This window comes from Dermacentor albipictus, chromosome 6, assembly GCF_038994185.2.
Source record: "Dermacentor albipictus isolate Rhodes 1998 colony chromosome 6, USDA_Dalb.pri_finalv2, whole genome shotgun sequence".
NCBI classification, from domain to species: Eukaryota; Metazoa; Arthropoda; class Arachnida; order Ixodida; family Ixodidae; genus Dermacentor; species Dermacentor albipictus.
In genome coordinates, this window is record NC_091826.1 from 70319574 (window position 1) to 70340572 (window position 20999).

General features: G+C 45.0%; 2 protein-coding genes across 4 annotated transcripts in view; one reads left to right on the forward strand and one right to left on the reverse strand.

Moving 5' to 3' along the window:
• Positions 1-50: 50 nt before the first annotated feature.
• Positions 51-20609, forward strand: Mtpalpha (monolysocardiolipin acyltransferase Mtpalpha). Of its 2 annotated transcripts, XM_065442531.2 has the most exons (18): positions 51-200; positions 606-647; positions 757-827; positions 886-1019; positions 6928-7066; positions 7744-7863; positions 7961-8063; positions 8507-8629; positions 8719-8837; positions 10267-10433; positions 10780-10800; positions 10931-11101; positions 12512-12734; positions 16326-16535; positions 17600-17795; positions 19139-19250; positions 19374-19464; positions 20131-20609. In XM_065442531.2, exons 1-18 carry the CDS (start codon positions 143-145, stop codon positions 20338-20340), a joined length of 2310 nt encoding a protein of 769 aa, XP_065298603.1. In that variant the 5' UTR covers positions 51-142; the 3' UTR covers positions 20341-20609. The 2 variants fall into 2 exon arrangements, with proteins under 2 accessions (XP_065298603.1, XP_065298604.1); XM_065442532.2 differs by lacking the exon at positions 10780-10800.
• LOC135910486 (probable ATP-dependent RNA helicase DHX34) overlaps positions 11004-20999 on the reverse strand; it is a 40698-nt gene continuing 30702 nt past the window's right edge. The window contains exon 18 of one of the 2 annotated variants that reach the window (XM_065442528.2): positions 11004-11140. In XM_065442528.2, coding sequence (XP_065298600.2) covers positions 11127-11140 — 14 coding nt within the window. In that variant the 3' untranslated portion in view covers positions 11004-11126. Of the gene's footprint in view, positions 11141-17697; positions 17835-20999 lie in introns of those variants that run through there. The other variant, XM_065442529.2, reaches the window with a different exon arrangement.

Here is a 20999-nt window from a genome sequence, read left to right on the forward strand (position 1 = left end):
TTATTGCAAAAAGTTGGCATAGATAAATTTTTAAATGAAGACGACAAGTCATGTAAATAAGGCACGCATCGGGTTTTAGCGCCATCCAGCCGGCTAGCAATCTCTTGGCAGTCATCGAGGAGGCGAAGCACGGCAAATAAGCATGGCTTGTAGGGCGCTGGGACTTTTACGAAATTATCCTCATCTGATTTCCTCGATCCGTAAGTGCCTGAAGTCTGGCAGCACGTTGGTTCGCTAGTTCGTAACATTCAAGAGCGAAAGGCAATGCTCCGTGTTTTTTTTACTATCGGGGTCACTCCAAGTAACCCCTATCTTGGTGGGCTTGCCCGTGTGAACGCTCGCGGGATTGTCGCATTTCCTTTACGTCGCATCCCCGTGTCATCGCTGAAATCGTTGGTAGAGTGAAAGATCAGTAGTTGCGTGAAAACAAGCTAACCGGCGCATGCGGTAATAATGGATCGTGACTTGTCTGGGACGTTGTGTTGTTGCAAATTGTTCCTTGTACTATCTATTTCGTTGCTTTGGGACGTGCCCACCAAAGTTCTCGTGCATACGCGAAAACTTCGCGCACATGTCTCGCTGAAACGACGTGTTTTCTATTGCAGGAGGAAACTCAGTGAGGACCTTCTCGCTCTCAAGCATGCGTCGTAAGTTGATCCTCATCGCCTACCTGTCTGCGCGAATGCGCTTGAGCGATGCACCGTGGCCCCTCCTTTCTTTGAAATGCTTCCGTATTTCTCTTTTTTCAACTTCCAGAATTGAAGCACCTTAAGTACGACGTGAAAGATGGCGTCGCCGTCATACGATTTGACTCGCCCAATTCAAGGGTAACCTGGTTGTATATCTATATGCGGCGTGTCGTTAATGGGATTCCTACTGGCGTAGGTCAATTCACTGAATGCTGAAGTCATGGAGGATGTGAAAGTCATCTTGGAAGACTTCACGAACAACGGTTCAGTGTCCAGCGCCGTGCTGATCTCCTCGAAGCCCGGCTGCTTCATCGCTGGCGCAGATATCTTGTAAGGCGACACCTTCGTTAATGATATAGACTTAAATATTTTTCACGGCTGTAGTGATGATAAAAAATAGGTGGGATATTCAGGTAACAGGACAGCTGTTAGGTTTGTACAAGCTGAATGATATATTTTTTAACGTAGTTCAGATTATATTGGGACATATCCAAACAGGGCCATGGTCAAGGTGTTTTTAAATTTTATCAAAATATATGGTCAATATACCCATGAAAGATGTGTTTCAGATACAACGTACAAGCTGATAAATGTGTAACTTTTGTAGATGCCCGAACTGGCCCACACATTTATTGAAGGTTACTCATCACAAAAAAAGACAAAATCTTGGCAAGCAAATTCAGCCAGGTATCAAAGTTGTGTTATGCACTGAAGCTTAACAATTTATTGTTAGATGCATTCATGTAGAGAAGCCGGCTTGCGTGCATTCTAGAATATTTGCCCAATGAGATATGTGATCTGCAGCATATTTCACTTGCATAAGGTGGCAGCTGGTCATGTACTTTCTTGTGAAAAACTCTCCATGCTAGCAGGTCATCCTTCGTGCTAAGTCGAGACCTGCATTCTGTTGTTAAGCACCTGCCACAGACCATTCTCCTACTCTAAAAATTCAAAAATTACATGCATGCTGACCATGAGAGCAAAAACCCTGTGTACAATATGTGCGGCACCATCCCTTGTACTTGCCAGGCAACACAGCATTGTGGTGCATTAAATCACTGACACAAAACCCAGCAAAATGGATGTGAATGGTTTTGCTCTTGAAAATCAACCCCTCTGCTTCACCAGAATAAAGGTGATCTATTCAGCAATGTTGGGAACATAGCAACAGCTTTTTAGCAGACAAGTGTTTCCTCTATGGTGGCCTAAAATTGCAGGCTGTAAAGAATTAATGTTCTGGGTATTATCTGTAATGAGTGTCTTAAGTGACCCTTATTACAAATTATATAACCTTTTAGGGGGATATCATGAGAAGCAAACACACTGACACCAAGGACAACATAGGGGAAATTACTTGTGCTTAATTAATGAAATGAAGAAACAATAAATTAATGGAAATGTAAGTGGATGAGAAAACAACTTGCCACAAATCGGGAATGATCCCACAACCTTCACATTCATTTGTTGGCTTCTTATGATATGACTAATAAAAATCGGGCCCCTTGGTTAACCCCCTTTCTTCTCCTTTACAGGGGGAGCAGGTTAGATAATCAGATTAGATAACTGTTGGACCATTAGGGTGACAGAATGGGTATCAAGAGAAGGGAAGCGCAGTAGAGGACGGCAGAAGATATGTGGTGCGACGAAATTAAGAAATTTGTGGGTGCTAGTTGGAATCGGTTGGTGCAGGACAGGGGTAATTCGAGATCGCAGGGAGAAGCCTTCGTCCTGCAGTGGACATAAAATAGGCTGATTATGATCATGAGGGGGAGCAGGTAATTTTGCTTTTCTTTCTGTTCAGCAAGTTTATTGGTGTGAATGTAAACAGAAATGAAATTAATTCTTGAGAAACTACAGAAGAAAGCCTGGATTCCCCTGTTTTTTATGGCTTTAGATAATCTTGGCTTCCTTTGCAGTTTCTTATCCAGTAGAATTATGTGTTACCTACAGAGTACACCTTAGGTGTATGTCAGATACAGTTTACTGATACATTTTGTATCTTAAAATACATGCATTTTTGATATTGTTCAGCCCTGATACAAGGACGGAGTGGTGTTTGATGGCGACACTGGGGTCAGCCATAACCCACTAGAAGTGTTCTGGAGTTGTACAACATATGTGAAAAATAAAAAAAAAAAGATGGAAGAATCCTTCTACGATTATTATGAACCAGACCGATTTTGCACTGGCGGATAAGCAAAATAGAGTTGGTTATTGGAATAAGACTTCCACACGTTTTCGTTAAACACAATGTAACAAAATGTCGCCCCCAGCAAAGCTGCTTGCATGTGAACCTTCCGATATAAGTTCATGCTAGAGTATCTCTGCAGTGCCGAAACTTTCTCGCAGCAGATGGCAAACATTTTGCAGAGATCGATAGTGCAGAACCATCTGTAATGAGAAAGCAAGTAAACATAAAGAGAAATGATGGGTTATGAGCACAGTTTTATGCTGGACTGTTCTTTTTCTTTTTTTAAAGTGTTACTGATCACTTCATTCCAGTGTGTTATGTGCACCAGCTGTGGAAACCGGAAAATTCTGTCAACGTGTCACTTGCAGGGCGAAATGAGCTTTTATGAACTTTTTTGTTAGTGTCGCTGAGTTGCTTCTCACTGTTCATGTCATAACTCAATTTGTGTGCAAAAGCCTGGAATTACTGATTTGCACGGGAGTGTAGATTTTTGCGAAAGGATAGCCACACATCTGTGTTTGGCCATCACAACAGTGATTGTCTTACATTGTGTGAATCACTTTCTTGACTGGTGGGTGACCACATTCTGGCCTTTGAGGAAATGGTCTTATTTAAGATGAGTTAATGTGGGCTCACACACACGCCATCAGTAGCAGCAGTTATTGTGGTTTCCCAACTGCGGACTATATAAGTTTAAATGTTGAAATTTGGGGAGGTGAAGACTTCTACATGATTTTATTTTTTTTTTAACCGGAGCATGCTTTGGAACGGCATGCTTGACTTGTTTTGTTCAGACAGCCCAGACAAGAGTGATTCTGATGGGTCTTAAAACTGACTGTCATATGACATCTAATAAAGGACGCAAGCTTTTACTGACATGCAATAAAATTTCTGCTTGCTTACTGCGTACTGGTTATAGACGAGCTGACACACTTGCTTGTGCTCGAAGTTTGTTCCTGCGGACTGTCTAATAAAAACGTATTTTAAGCCCGCATTTGTTTCTGGCTATACTCAAGGCGTAGGCTATGGTCTGAAAGATGTGGTACACAACACCACTCTATATATATCTGCATGTATTGATCACATTTGCAAAATAATACCAGGCCAGGGTGAGTCTGTATGCAAATTCTCTTTTTTTTTAAGAATTGTTTAGCAGGATTGTCAATTGAGCTAGTGTGCAGTGTGAATGAGGATGCATTTTCTTGAAGTTTATAACTCTCCTGTTGTAATGCTTCCAGACAAAGCCAGGAAATGGCTGGAAATGATTAGGCTGTGTTTAGTGTTTTGTCAGGCAGTGTAAGATGTGAAACCTTTAAAAATAATACTGTGCACAGCAGTGTCTGGCACTTTATGTGGGCAAATGTGTTCGTATGCAAATGGCCAGCTAGATTTTAGTTTGCAAAAGAAAAGAGAAAGAAGGTTGCCATTGCTGTTGCTAAGCAAGATTTGCTTGATTCACACGAGGTAACCGATGTGCACATTTCTGTGTAGCTTTGAACGGAAATGTCATGTTGTTAAATAAGTCGAATCTATATAATTCGAACTCGTAGGGGCCCGAAAATTTGTTCGAATTGAAATAAGTTCGAATTAAAGGAAAATAATTGAATGGAGGACTTACCTGCAGTAGCCCATGTGCACTGAGCTAACACATGAGTGGGAAGTTCCACAAGATTTATTCACACGTATTTAGAAATTATAGGCAGTTATTAGGCGTATTGGTGCTCTTACTGTGACAGGAGGCAGCGGGTGCACGCGTGTATAATAAAAGGAAACAGGTCCCGTGACAATTGCCCCTTCGAACTTTTGGTATGCTTCACCGCAATACTTCGCGTATGCTTCGCCGCGCAACACGCCTGTACTGGGGCGAAGTTGACTTTCGGGAACCAGCATTATGCAACGCGCCGTGCTTTCCGCGCTCCGAAGACATTGGCGAGGATTACGAAGGCCGAGTCGGCGCCATTGCTAACCGCGGCGAATTTTTTCAATGAAAAACACGGCACTAAACATCAAGAGGTTGATGGCAAACGTCGAAGTAGCTAGGCCTAGCGTTCGCGTGCTGTGGATACGGCTGCCAACCGATCTGCGTGCGAGATCGAGGCGGCGCGATAAGCAAAATGGCGGTGGTGGTGGCTTCGATTAATGCTGTTTCGGACCTGCAGTCACGGGAAAAAGTCTAGAAAGCCGGACAGTGAAGGTTTTTTGTGTCCGAAATTTCTGAAGTTCTTATACATTGACACTTCGGGGTACGTGGTGTTGCTTCGACATTAGAGAGTTTTAGTATAGCGTAAAGCAGCAAACGCAAAGAGTTAGCGTTAGCGTTAGCGTTGCGTGCACCACACTGCGCATGCGCTATACGTAAACGCTGCTGGAGCTCTTACGTACGTACGCTATTTTCAGGATTTAGCGTTGAACGCTAACGCACGCAAGGGGAGCCTTACGTACGGCAAGATGGCGGCGCTGGTCGAAGTGAGAGCAGCCCGCTTCGGATCTATCGAGCCGTCTGCCTGCACTGCTAGGCTCTATCCTTCCCCACTAATGCTCGTGTTCGCCTTAGATTTGTGTGATGATGCTTCGGCAGCGGTGCACAGGTGACAAATGGGCGTTGTTTACGATATACGGTCTCGATTAGCGGCGCAGTAGGCTTAACGAGAGGGTTTGCTCATAGAGTTAGTAGAACAACTCTATGGGTTTGCTAAAAGTGTTTGCTGTATCCGCCTCGAGATGGTGCCAAGTGTATTTTGCTCGTTTGCTTGGTGTAAAGCCGCATGTGGAACCGATGCATGTCATGTTTTCCGCTGCAAAACACAGTAGTGTGGTCGGTGCTGTGGTCACAATGCGTGTGCGTTTTACCAACGACGACGATATGAACCTCGTGAAGGAGGTTTTCGCCTTGAACCCATTCGGATGGACGTCAAGGTGGGCGTCCGTTGCAAAAAATTGGAAAGAAGTGGGAAATCCGCTTTCTGGAAGAGAAATTGCCGGCGAAACGTCCCCTCCGGTATAGCTTCGACGTTTAGTGGATCTTGAGGACACGTAGAACCTGCGCGGTCGCTCTCATTCCCGAAGCATGAGGGTGTCTATGTCATCCCAACTTAAAAAGGACACGTAATATGGGTCCCACAGAACACTCGATCGCAGCATGCCAAGATTAATCGGTATGTTTCGCGACCCTCGACAAAACAACGCTCAAACCAAACACCTACATGCGTAATTAACGCAGCGATTGTGGCTTTCGATAAGCTTGACTTAGGGACACACTTGCGGATTCGGCATTGGAGAAGCTCGATATTTCGTGTGGATTTGGCGTTCCAGTACTTTGTGTCTTTACATCTAGATGGCGTTGTATTTGTTTGCGTTAACGTTAACGCTTTTCTCCGTTCCGCTATTCTAAAACACTACCTTGTGCCGCGCAGTGCAGTCTTTCTTTGCGTTAGCGTTGCGTGGCACGCCAACGCAAGGGTTTTACGCTATACTAAAACTCTCTATTAACAGGAGTCATGAACTCGTCACGAACAGAGGTAATCTGTGATGCGCGCCTGCGCAAAATATCCGCCACGGCTTTTTTTTTTTCTTCGCGCGCAGCTTTGAGAAGTCTCTCCTAAGCTTCTCCTCTGTTGGGGGGGGGGGGTCAGAGCAATGCTAATCGGGGGCGCCGCCGCATGATTTGGCGCGCTGCTAAAAGCATTGTCGGAGAGCGCAGTATGTTCGAATTAACTGCCGCAATTGCTGGCGCGTACGAATTACCCGGCGTGTTCGCCCGTTGGAATACACATATCTTTGAGGGACACCGTCAGTTTGAATAAACCGAAAGTTCGAATTAACGAGATTAGACTTGTATTCCTAGTTTTCATTATATCTATGTCATTATAAGAACGTTGAGGCTATTTAGGCCTGGCTAGATGCAGGAAAACAAAATATTCTCTGTAATATGAGTTGCTATGCTAGTGCTTTTGTAGCCACAGTCAAATTTTTTTTCTCGTGACTGAGTCACAAAGTGACCACCAATTTTAAAAAAAAGTGAATAATTTATGATACCCCAACCAACAGGATGCTGGACAAATGCAAGTCGGCAGCAGAAGGCGCTCGTCTTTCCCGTGAGGCCCAGGAATTGGTCCAGAAACTGGAAGACAGCCGCAAGCCTATTGTTGCAGCCATCATGGGTTCGTGCCTTGGAGGTGGCCTGGAGGTGAATAAGTCAGATCTTGCACATGGTCATCACACCTGTTTGCAGAAAACTAGGAAACACTCCTATGAGATCACACAGCTTATTTTTATGAGGATGTTGTGCGTCGCATCTCTTCACAGTAGCCTTAAATTGTGGTGGTGCAAGTCTGTGACTGAAACTGCCATAGGCTGAAAATGAGGGAAAAGAATGTTTTCGCTCTAAGCTCACTAGTGGCCAGCTACAGCTCCCCACCAGTCCTTCACTCTGCTTTTCTGTAACCAGACAATGAACATATGCTAATTAGAAGTGACATTGTGTTGTGCATAATACATGAGTTTAACGCAAGTATCGGCTAACTATTCACAAGTCGTTTGTGTGATGTGTTGCAATCTGTGGCCAGTTGGGGATGTGTCTCCCATTAGCTAATTCTGACAGAAAAAAGCATGTAAACAGTAATCTGTACTTCTGCAAGTTTGGCATCAACATTTGTTGGAGTGAATGACAGTGCGAAAAGCCTTTTAATATTCATTAACATTTTACTGTGTACTTCCCTGCCAGTGCCTTCTTTATGTGAAAACTTCACGGCTTTTAGTGTAATGATTGTGTGAGTTCGCAGCATTTGGCACCAATGCAGCGTAGATGCATTATTATTTGTAGCTTTATTTGAAAAACATCTCATCTGAAACGAAACTTTCTAGGTTGCGATGGCCTGCCAGTACCGGATAGCAGTCAAGGACCGGAAAACGGTCCTCGGTCTTCCAGAGGTAATGCTTGGAATTCTGCCCGGAGCTGGCGGCACTCAGCGTCTTCCAAAACTTGTGAGTGTGAAGTTGTTGCCATGCCATTGCAGTTTCTTGGTGTCTTTGCGTTGCAATAGTTTTGTGATTGTGTTTTGTACACCACCATATATTTCAGGTCCAGCTTCCAACAGCGTTGGACATGATGCTTACTGGCCGAAATCTCCGTGCAGATCGTGCCAAAAAGATTGGGCTTGTTGATCAAACAGTGGAGCCTTTGGGTATGGCATTGTAGCAAGCTGTGCGATAAGTGATCTGTTAGACTAGCGCTTAGTTACGAATGGCTTAATCACTAGAACAGCATAGGTGCGTACTATCAACTTCACACATGTACTTCCAGTTGTCACCTAACACTGTCATTGGATTTGTTGAGGCATGCTCAGGCTAATAAAAATTACAATTTGCAGCTGCTTCCAGATGTTAGGAAAAGGAAATGGAGTTGTTCTTAGAATAAATCTTTTCAAGTGGTAGCATGCGGTGACAAGCACAGTTGGATGATTAACATAATTATGTCTTTGTGAACTGATGATACTGTTCTTGAGTCAGATAGTTTGGCTGAATACTATTTTTAAATGAGACAGATTGTTAATTAGTTCACAATAATTCATTACTGTTTCTTCGCGGCAGCTCTGTCATTAAAAATTGACTGCATTCTTGATTCCAGGTCCTGGAATAAAACCCATAGATGAACGGATGATCGAGTACCTCGAAGAAGTTGCGATTCAGGCTGCCAAGGGCCTCGCCGATGGATCACTGAAGCCAAACCGAACACGTCCGCTGACGGAGCGTAAGTTGAAGAATTCTGTTGCCCTGTCTTTCTTTGTTTACACTATTGTGTCTGACCAATTTCCTTGTTTGTGAATCTTGCTACAATAGGTTTAATGAACAAAGCACTCCAGTATGAACTGGTACGGAACATGGTATTTGACAAGGCAAAGGGCCAGGTGATGAAGATGACGCAAGGACTGTACCCAGCACCACTGAAGATTCTTGAGGTACTGTCCAGATTGTTCCCACTGTTCTCACATGGACCGAAAAAATGTCCGAATTTACTGAATGTCGAATTATCGGGGGTATCAATTAAACAATGCTTACTACGTCGACACGCTTTAGTTTATTGAATGAATCAGTTACTCCCGTTCATATTTTGCAGAAAAGCAGCAAGGAAGCTGCAATTCTCGTCATGTTGTGACTGATTAGTGCTCGCAGCTGCGAAGGCCTCGCGGCTTCCTTCACAGTGCAGCCACGGCACATGTCTCCATCTGAGACACGCTTTTCACTACTGTGCGCACATCCCGATTTTTTCGCGTGTTGTCAGGTTCCCACCCATCATGATGTAGACAGTGCTCTCCATTCTCGACAGCTTTGCTCAAAGTAAAAATGAAACTCCCATTTGCTGCAACTGTGGACAAAACCGCGGTCACTAGTTGTTCGAATTAACCGATGTGTGGCCAAATATGGCCGAATTAACAAGAGTTCCATTGCATTAAATAATGCATATGCCTGCCAGGCCCAAAGGACAAGTCAGTATTATCCGATTTTCTGAGTTAACGAGGTTTTACTGTATAGACTCCTAAACAAATAAGCTACTGATCGTAACTGTATGTCCACATAGCGTCTCCATAAAGAAAAACTGAAGGGTATAGCGTGGTGCAGCTACCAGAGTTGGGCATGATGCATACCTGCAACCTGTAAACTTTGAAATTCATAAAAATTGTCAGACATGACAAAATGAGAGAGTGAGGGAGGGGGGGGGGGGGGGAGTAAAGGAGCAGCACACACTTTATTTACAATTATTTACACTTAGGCACAACACATAAGGAGCAACAAGCTAGGCAGTCTTAGAAGCAATACAGTGTTTTTAGAACACAGTGACTTTTTAAAAAACATTACTTTTGCCAATTTAGCGTGCCTCAGGAAGTTGTCTGAATAAACTTGCTTTAAACTAGTAGCTCTCCGTTTAGCATCTTGCATTGCTATAAAGGCTTGTGCAGGTGCTATCGCAATTTTTTTTGTGCATTTTCCTTTTAAACATTTTTGTGCACAGAATCTATTTTTTGTAAAACTTGGTGCCACATTAGTAAAATTGTGGAACAATTCTTAAGCTTTACGGCAAATTCGGGAGAGTTGGCAGGTACACCAATGTGCAAAGGTATGGCTAGCATTGTTACAAAGTTGCAGACCATTTGCTACTGGTTCTCGGGGTTCTGCAAGTTCTACAGGCTGTCTTGTAGCAGTTGTCAACCGCAGACCTAGCGGTCCTTTCTTAAACACCACTGGTGTCGACAGCTGCTGCATGCTGGCAGGCTGTACAGTGTTCAATCGAGTGGTCAACACTTGTTACACCATTTGGTAACTCCGCATGCCATGCACTTCCACATGAGGGACCTAACGACAATGGCCTTTGCTTGTGTTTTTGCACAGGTTGTTAAAACTGGTGTCGTGAAGGGCCCCAAGTTTGGCTACGAAGCCGAACACTCGGGCTTTGGTGAACTGTGTGTCACACCACAGTCCAAGGGGCTCATGGGGTTGTACTTTGGCCAAGTTACCTGCAAGAAGAACCGCTTTGGAAAGCCACAGAATGAAGTCAAGTGAGTGTTCTCTGTTGCTGTCCCATCAATGTTCGTTATGTTAACCTTGCTTCGAACTGTTCATCAAAATGCGAGTCCTTCTGACTGCAGTCAGGCATGTTCACACAATGCCCAGCTTAACCTTTTCTATTCGCTTCGCTTCGTGAATTGTGTAGGATGTTTTCTGTAATGTCATCAGTTGATACCATCATGGCCGAAAGGGTTCAGAATAATTGATCCGGTAACTGTTCTAACGAATGGTGCACACGCAAAGCTGACTTACAAGAATCAGTCAGTGACATTGTGCACTCAAGACCAAGTGAATACGGTTTCAAATATTTTGTTTCTTTTTTTTTTATTGTGACAGGAAAGTGTACAAGCCAAAATCGCAAGTATTTTGTGCAGTTTCGAACATGGTTTGGCAAAGTGGTCATTCACTAATGGTTGCTACTTCACAAGATAAAATTCAAAGGTCTATGCAGCGAAGATGCACAACTAACTACATTCCCTTTTTGCAGGAGGGTGGGCATCCTCGGAGCTGGCCTCATGGGTGCTGGAATTGCACAAGTCTCCGTGGATAAAGGCTGGAGTGTGGTGCTCAAGGACACCGCGCAGAAAGGACTGACACGTGGCGAGCAGCAAGTCCGCAAGGGTCTGGACGAAGGCGTCAAGAAGAAGCGCTTCTCCCCGTAAGCCTTTGGCATGCGGCCGGTTTCAGTCTGAATCAGCTGGAGGAAGGGAGAAGCCTTTTTGTTGAACGCCTCCTACTACAGGTTGTTGCTGTCAAAGTCAAGCTGTACACTGTCTCGGCAACTCTGTGTAGTGCAGCAAAAGTGGTTGCGCCAACCAACCAAAACAAAACACCAGAAAAAGCATTCCACTGTCGTCTGCCGCCGATTGATGTCTGCGTAGTGCCATTTAGACAGAAGCTTTATAGAAGGATTAGCAGCACACAATGGGCGAGCTTGCCTCCCCCCCACCTTCTGTAGACACACAACCAACTCTTGTTACTGATTAGCTGACACGAGCTCTAGCCTTCGTTGGAATGTGATGAGTTCGTAAGTTAAGTCCTCAGTTGTGGTGCTAAGTCCATTTGACTAGACCTGTTAATGTACTCTATGTAGGTCACTAGCACTGGCCATAATGTTGAGCATAGTTGTGGTGGAGTGGTCCAGCTCTCCCTGCTAAAGGGAGGGAGTGTGGTATGCTTGAATGAATCAAGAGTACTTCTTTCCTTTAAAGTACCACATTTATCTGAATCCAACGTGCAACTTTTTTCAGAGAAAATAGCGGGGAAAATTGCCTGTGCATTACAATCAGATACGAAACCAAAACTGTGTTTATAGCATTGGCAACAGTCTACTGCCAGAGCTGTCAGACGCAACATCGTCGCCATCATGAAAATGGCCAATAACATTCAGAGTTACTATCGCTTTGGTGAGATTTCATGCAACTCAGCACCGTATGCGCCGTCATAACCGGTGACCAGCATTTCTGGCGCTGTCATGGGTACGCTGTCGGCCACATAGTTTGACAAGTCCAATGCAGAGTGTCGCGAAAGTGATAGCAATATCTAAAGTGATTGCTTGAGAATACCACCCCTGTGTGCTTGATATTGGTGGCCAATGACTTGCTAATGGCAATGACGACATGCTGCTTCGTTATGAAAGCTCATTAAAAAAATTCCCATCTGTGAAAGTAAATTTCCCAGGCATAATTTTTTCTGATTGCGAATGTGGGGGCATGTTATGTTTTTCCATTATGAGAACCAGCAGCATGTTATACAGGTGCGACGCGGTGCTTTTTCGATCGCGATTGGCTCCTTTGCTCAAGCTACAGGAGCCAGTCGCAGTCAAGAATTTCGACGATCCGGATTGGGCTCGATTGGGATTGAAAGTGGCCGTATGGCACCGGTACTACATTCAGGTGCACTTTTATTTTCTTACCTTAACAAAATTTGGTGTACGTTAAATTCGGGGGTGCTATAGAATCTGATAAACACGGTAAGTTCTTAACTTGGAATATCCATTCCTATGTCAGTTCTTTATGTGTGTTCTTATCCTGTAAATCTCAAGTTGTCCTTTTTCTGTGCCTTTCAGCTATGAGCGGGATCTCTACATGTCAGCGCTTGAGCCCACGCTCAACTATGAACACTTCAAGTCAACCGATATTGTCATTGAAGCTGTGTTCGAAGACCTTGCCGTCAAGCACTCTGTGCTGAAGGAAGTGGAGCAGGTCATTCCGGCGCACTGCGTCTTCGCATCCAACACCTCTGCACTGCCCATTTCCAAGATTGCCCAGGCTAGCAAAAGACCTGAAAAGGTGAGTTCTTACATGAACTGCACTGATGGTGCTTACATTACGCTACAGTGCGAGCGAATGTGACTCTGGCTGTATTCGTACTAGATTGTTATAAATAAAGCATTAAGGCACTATAGCTAAGTCACTCAAGCGAGACATTACAGTGCATATTGCGGTGTGCTGTTTGTCACTTTGGTTATGAGTATGTAGGCTAGCAGCATGATAACGAAAGCGCGAGACAATGAAATTTTCATGGCAACAAAATATTCTCGCATCCATGGCGAATGCCTGTAGGACTGAGTGAATTTCATATCTCGCAACAATGAAACATCACTAAACTGCAATCCTGCTTTTAAAAAAAGGCTGACTGAACCTTAGTCCCCATATTATCTACCCATGTAATGCTAACAGAGTCCAAGAAGTGCTCAAATGCACTTTCTGCTCACTTAAATTGCATAACATAATGCCACAGCATACATGTGTGCCTGCCATCATTGTTTTGTTGAGAAAAAAAGAAACTGCACTGGAAACATGTCATAGCCTCCATCTTGATTGTCAATTGCATGTTTCAGATGGCAGAGCTGCATCACCACTAACCTATACTGATGTGTTGTTGACCTGTGATGTAATAAGCAGATGTGAAAGTCACAAGTCGTGAGCTTATCAAAGTTGAGTGCAATTTGAAAATTAGCATCTTTGTTTTTGCAGCTGCAGCTCACACGGGCGACTTCACCTATGGCTGTACAGTAAAACCTCGTTAAACCGTACCCGCTTAAACAGTAGTTTCGGTTTAAAAGTAGTAAACTCAATTCCCCGACTCAGCGGCCATTGAACATAATGTATTTTGTATCCGCATAAACCGTACCAGCTTATCGCGTTCGCATCGGTTAAAACGTAGCGTTTCCACTTTTCTTCGCGCAAACACGGCGGTACGTCGTCTCCATCGGGCGGCCCGGCAGAACAACAAGCCTCAGAGATCGGCACAACGGCCTCCAAGCACCCTGTGCGTTTGCACGTGAAGCCGCATCAACATCAACATCATTTCGACGCCGTGCCGGAGAGCGTTGTGGCGTCGTGCAAGCGAGAACTCGCGTCATGCCGAAACTAGGATAAAAAAGACGCCGGGTGCTCAGCATAGAAGAAAAATTAGACATCGTCGGCGCTGGCCCGCGATATGGATCTGCTGTTGACTACAGTGTGTGGCATTTGGAATGCGAAGTTGCTCGGCAGCGCTGCTGCGACCGCGAAGAGATGTCGGCTACGAGGTTCGACTTTTCACCATCGTTGCCGCTGTTGTTGCCGAAGTGTCAACTAGCGACAGTGATGAGGACGACACGGAAAGCGACAGCACGGGCTATCCAGGCCCGACAGTGGCAGAAGCTGCGCTTTACGTCAGCCTCATGAATGCGATCGTCGCAAGGAGAACGGGCGCGATAACGTAACTATTCCAAACGAAAAGTTTTCCGAACTCCGGCACCCGGCAATGAAAAAGGCGCCCTGGGACTTATGCAGCACTACTGCGCGCGTGCACGGAGAATACGTAACGCCAACGATGAATCTGCCGTGCGAGTGTTTGCCGAGAGGAGGGGGGCTGGCTGAGAAGCTGGCACGCAGCTTCAGCAAGTTTGAGGCCGCTGTCGTCGTGATAGGCCGCCGCGATATCAAACGAAAATAACATTTACGTCCCGCGAAGTGAATAAATACTGCATGTTTTTCCCCTTTCATCGCACTCTCTCTGAGTTCCGTTTTCGACAGATAAGTGGGCGATCCCATGCTATTTCGCTTAAACAGTACTACCGTTTAGTACGTACTTTTTCCGAGCTCCGGCCGACTACGGTTTAACGAGGTTTCACTGTATTGTATGACAATCAGAAGGGACTGGCTCAATGGTACTGTGGGTTACACGCTCACATGTTGCTCTCAAAGGGACCCTGAAACGGTTTTGACGATTTTGCACAAATGTACTAAGTCGTTAGGGCAGTTCCTTCTGATCATTAGTTGACGCATCTAAGCCTAATGCGTGCATTATAAGGTTTTAAAAATATACATTGCTACTGATCGCAGCACGCCACTTGGCTGAGTTTTCAGCCGCCCCTGACCAGGCGACACGAAGTGACCATATGACGCCAGCAGGGTGAGCTATCTGATTGGCTGCCCAGGGAGCGTCCACATTAATTTTTCTAACTTTATGGCGAACAGATGTTGTTCTTAATAGTTGGAATGTTAGTTAATTTGTTTCTATAAAACAGAAAGTAACAGAAAGAGAATGCACAAGGATACCTTATCACTACGCTCAAGAGTTCCGGCACACAGCAAGTGTCGTCTGCTTATGTTACAATGTGCTCCGTGTTGACGAGAGCTCTGCGGTCAGTGTTGGGTCTCGATCTTTCTTTTCGTGAGCACCATGGTTCACCGTTGTTACATTGTGGGCTGCAAACATAGTGACTGGCAATATGTCAAGCTGCGACATCGCGTCCCTCTGCAAGGCAGCAGACGAGCGGAGTGGCTGCAGCGCAGCGGACTGTCGCTATCTGATCGGAGCCAGGATTTGCACGTTTGCGGCCGTCACTTTACGCCAGAGGATTACTACCACAATAACGTTTCGCGTATCCAGTATTCAGGTAAACGCAAGTGCAACCAGACTGGGTGTTTCATGGCATGAACGGAGGTTCAAACCTGAACGGTCTGCACAGTGCAGCCACTTGGTGGCACAGAGCTCAACCAAGCACAGAACTAATATAGCAGTAACAAAGTGTGTTCTACTTTGTTGCTGTTGTAAATTTTTGGCAGCAGCATAATCGTGAACACATTGTTTCTCTAAATGCTTAAAGTGTTTTACACTTGGTTAGACCGATATTGGCTCTTTGTTTGGCTGTTGAGCTTTATGCCATCAGGTGGCTGGACTGTGCAGGCTGCTCACGTACGTCTATGCTAAAGCGCCTTCATCACAGCAATAGTAGTATGGAGGGGCTTTAGCTTGCGCCTCCACCCATCTGTCGAAACGCAGCTTGCCTGTGGTTACCAGAATATTGGACCTGCTCGGTGTTGAATGCTCGCAACGCATGCTGCTTCAATAGCTTTCGCTTGGGATTGACTGCCAGGTGGCTGGCGGAGAGGTTGAAGAGACTTCGCGCACTGGCTCCAAGACAACCGGAAGTAGACGACACGATCTCCCATCATGACGCAGAGCCATTGCAGGCGAAGCTTAGCCCCGATCACTCGGCGAACGAGTTGAGGCAAAAATGCATGGCTACGGAGGAGGGTAACTTGTAATAGTCCGTAGCCCTCTTAATGTGAGACGCTTCAAGCAAATTGTGCGAATAATTTACTGTAGCTGTACCCCACGTGTCTACAAAATTTGTCTGAACCATCTCAGGGACTCTTTAACAGATTGCAGCTTAGTAAATTGCAGTTTGTTTTTATACGCAGCCACCGTTCGATTGGCTGCTTTTATTCCACTTTTGTAAATACGAAATGTTTATCGCAAGAAGCTTTTAGTGCTGTGTGCAGGTGTTTAGCAAATTGGAACAGGATCTGGTGAAAACGAGTCATGCAGAAAAGCATGCCAGCTTGCGTCGTCGCCATTCACCGTTTGGTTTCAACGTCATCCAGGTGGTGGGCATGCACTACTTCTCCCCCGTCGACAAGATGCAGCTCCTGGAGGTCATCACCCACGAGAAGACGTCGCAGGACACTGCAGCCACTGCCGTCGCCGTGGGGCTCAAACAGGGCAAGGTGGTGATCACGGTCAAGGATGCACCGGGCTTCTACACGACGCGTATCCTGGCGGCAATGTTGGCTGAAGCCATCAGGCTTCTGCAGGTGGGAACACTATTGTGAACCGTTCACCACTTTCCGGTTTCAAAAAAAAACAGACTGCTGCATGTACGGTTAAAACTCTGTATAACGAACACGGATATATGATGAAGTAAGTCTAAAATTTGGTTGGCCATGATTTTTATTTTTCAGTGAATATTCTACTGCTATAACGAAACCAAAAAAGGCGAGGTCCCAGGTAGTATCAGTTACAGTGAAGTGAATATTTATCTGCTCAGCAGCTCAAGATATGTGAAATACTCGGCAAGACCAGTTGAAATGGCACATTTAGATGTGCAAGTGCATTTTGGCTTGCAGCAAGCCACACATCGTCACATTGATTACATAGTTACATACCAACCTAGCTGCCTACATGTCGTCAAAGCTGACAGGAGAACCTTTGCTGGCCCCATCACAGACATCACACTCTGCACTTAGTCAGCTTTGCCGCAATACAGCTGTGTTATGCGGTAAAGTGTACAAACGCCGTAAAGGTGGTTTTGGTTTTGTATTGATTGCACCGCACAGGCCAATTTTCATGGCAATATTCCAGAAAAAAGAATAAAGATGCACATTAGAATCGGCTACGTACTGTAATTGGACATTCTAGGCTACGGTTATTGCTTGAAGATCTTGATAGGGCAGGCCAAAGACGTCCGTAACACATTCACTGACCCCTAAGCTCTGCCGAGACATATGCTACCACTAAAGGGTTCACTATTGGGGTCACTGTAGAGGTCAGATGCATGTGTGCTGACTGGTCAATTTCAGGATTGAAATAATGAAGGTTTGGCGCCTTAAAAATGCATGGGTGCCGCCCAGGACTTCCGGTGCGGATCGACTTAACCGAGGTTTACTATATAACTACCTAACAAATATATTTTGGAGTTCAATGCAACTTTATTATAACTAGGTTCGACTATTCACTGTCATCAGTGCCGCAATGGCGACAGCACAGAAGTAAGATGGTGGTAGACCTTGCAAACACATCCATTCAAACAATTCTGTTTGACGTCTCTGGCACTTCACCTCGCTCTTCAGAAGTGCATGTTTGTGTGAAACGCATGCAGGAGGGAGTCACGGTCAAGGAGCTGGACTCTGTGACCAAGAAGTTTGGCTTCCCAGTTGGTGCGGCTACGCTGGTCGACGAAGTGGGCATCGACGTGGCCGAGCACATTGCCGAGTACCTGAGCAAAGAGTTTGGCACCCGATTCCAAGGTGGCAACCCGCAGATCCTCAAGGACATGGTTGCAGCGGGATTCCTGGGTTAGTCTCCGAGAGTGTGTCCAGTGCTTTTTCATCCATCTGCGGAGGGATGGGAGGAGATTGAGGGTGTGAGGAGTACTGCTGGCAAAGGTGCACAGGAGGAACCATTTTGTTGGGGACTGTGTTCAAAACAGGCACATCAGCACAGACTTTTCTAAAAATAATTTATTTTTAGAGATAACTCTCGCACCTATTTCTGCGGAAGGTTCAAGTGTGGTTCAACTCACTGGTTGCATGCCATGAATGGGTTTTCGAAGAGCTGCAGCTCTAACATTAAGTATAAACCCCATGCAAGTGATCTTGCGTGTGATAGTGACAAGCGAAGCGAAGGCTGTCGAATTCGCTCATCGCCTACAATTCGTACTTCACACAAACAATTACATTTAGCGACGTCTCCTCAGTTTTGCCGGTATTAGGGCAGTAAATACATGCCGAAACTGGTGTGACGTGTGCTTCATTAATTTAAGTTGACGTGTCTTACTGTAAAGAGCAGCATAATATGTTTCTGAAGGTCTTGCAGTAGGTTCTTATCCTTGCACGTATCAAAATTTAGTCATTTGCTTGTTCCATGTGACAATCGGTAGTAGTAGACTGATGTACATCTAGTTCTGGCTTCGCGCCATTGGCTAGTCGTTTGTAGCACTTCCAGGACTGAGCGACATAAACGAGCAATCAGTTTGCGCGGTGGCCCGTTTCGTTGCTCATCGCCATCGCACACAAAATCGTTTTCATGGGGTTTGGGCTTTACGTGGCTTATGCTGGCGACTATTGGCCATTGTGCTTTACATTGTGTGCCACTTTTTTTTTTTTTTACCCATACTTATGAGTCTTGTGCCTTGTGTTGTATTGTCTGCAGTTTTGGTTCAATATCGAGGCCTTGATAAAGCACAGCCATCCTATTGAGAGAATCGCTCGCCTGTGCATTGGGCATGCCAAACTTCTTGCATAGAACTAAACAGCTAAACGTGTGCCTGCTGATGTACACTCACGAACAAATAATAAATCAAGGACACAATCTCGCACTGCTATTTATCTGGTTACCAAAGATGGTATCAACCTCACACTAAGTGTACAAGCCGAAATCATGCTTCTATTAAACATATTGGTAAAAGCAGGAATGAAGGAACACATTCTAGTTAGCATTAACTTGTTCATATTTATTGCCCACAATAGTTCTTTGTTTATAGGGAAATGTAGCCTGGAAGGTATCATTGCAGTTATACTGCAGATGATTTCATAACAAATAACATGAAACACAAGTGTATGAAATCTAGACCACAAGGGGTTTACCGTACTGTAGCCTCAGTTTCGTATTTTAACTGGTTGCTGCTGCTGCCCTGCAGGACGCAAGTCGGGCAAGGGCTGCTACATCTACAAGCCTGGTGTCAAGGATCGGCCTATCAACGCTGAGGCAGAAAGCATGCTCAAGAAGTACTCCCTGCCAAAGAAGCTCGAGTAAGAACATGCTGCTGTACCCATTATCTCTGCACTCCCTGTAGATTTGTGGCATCTCTCCATTTTTCCATTTTACAAGCTAATGCTAGCACTGATTTACGAATCTTTGCCTTTCCGCTGCAGCAACACAGTGGAGGAGCTCCAGTTTCGGCTAGCAAGTCGGTTCATCAACGAAGCTGTCCTCTGCCTGCAGGAAGGTGTTCTAGCCAATCCAGTAAGTCTGTGTGTTTGGCAACCATGGTAAAATATTGAAGCTACGGTGTAGTTATGCCAACTGCTGCTGAAATTTCAAAGCTCAGATGCCAGAATTCAAACTTTATGCACAGATGCCTTTAATGAGCATACAATGTAGTATTCCTGTACAACATTGCATAGGTCTGGTTAGTGATAATTTAATGGGATGTGTTGACTGCAGACAAAACAACATGAAGAAAGACACATCTCATTGCCTAGCTGCTGTTGCTGTTTATCTTCTGTATGTTGATTTGTCTGCTCGCAACGTCTTCCATTATGATGAGCATATAACAGACTCCCTTCAAGGTTATCTAGTACAAACTTAGTGGTTCAAATGCTAACCTGCGAAAGCAGATCAGTGGGGGCATCAAAAAATGTAGTATCGACATAAGGGGCCCTAACGTCTGGCCTTTGCTGTAGGACCTCGCTTCAGTGGGGGCGAAATGCAGATTTGCTTAGATATATGTGCACATTAAAATACCTCAGGTGTTCAAAATTAATCTGGAGCACTTCACTATGATGCATCACTTAACCCCTGTGTTGCTTTTGGATCTTGAACCCTGTGAATCAAACAAACATGGTGTTACTGAACAACAATCACTTCTGAAACTAATGTCACTCCTGTCTGTTCTTTCCTGCCGTACAGGTTGAAGGCGACATTGGCGCTGTGTTTGGCCTGGGCTTTCCACCATTCTTGGGTGGCCCATTCCACTTCATCGACACGTACGGCGCAGACAGGCTCGTCCAGTGGATGGACAAGTTCACGCAAACATTTGGACCAGAGTTTCAGCCTTGTCAACTTCTAAGGGACCACGCCAACGACACTGCCAAGAAGTTCCACGCAAGGAACAAGTAGACGTTCACCTCATCACCTAGCACCGCCGTCAGACGGTCACCGCTACTACTAGTTTTGATTGTGTACTTGGTGATTTGCTTAGAGGACTGCCGCATGGGATGTAAATATGAATTGTAGGGGAAGCATGTCTTTTTATGTTGACGTTTTGAGAATGACTGTTTCTCTTCTGTCATGTTGTGTCCTTTTATACGGGGCGCCTGGCCAATAAAAACACACACACACATCAACTGTTAACGAAAGTCTGATGTGCTGCTTACTTTTTCTTTCAAGTTTGTGTATCTACAAGAACTGTACACAATGGCTTCACACCATGGATGCCAGCTAGTCCAAGTTTAAACAGTTTAGCAAAACAGCAACGCTGCAATGTAGAGAGGCAGAAAATAGCTTTGTTTCACATTCAACGAGCACCACAAAACTTCACAAGAAGCCTCCTTAGTGATGATCCGTAGGTCAATACAGTAGAATCTTTCATTCGAACTCCAAGGGAACTGGAAATTTATTACAACAAAACGGAGTTCGGACTAAGGAGAGCCCCTTCAAATACAGCGCCTGATAAATTGTACGGTACAGCACACAAAACCAAAACCGTCATTACACATTGAAAGTCTTTCCTCTATCAAATCGTCCTGAAAGAAGCCTATGTTCCATATAAAGTGCAA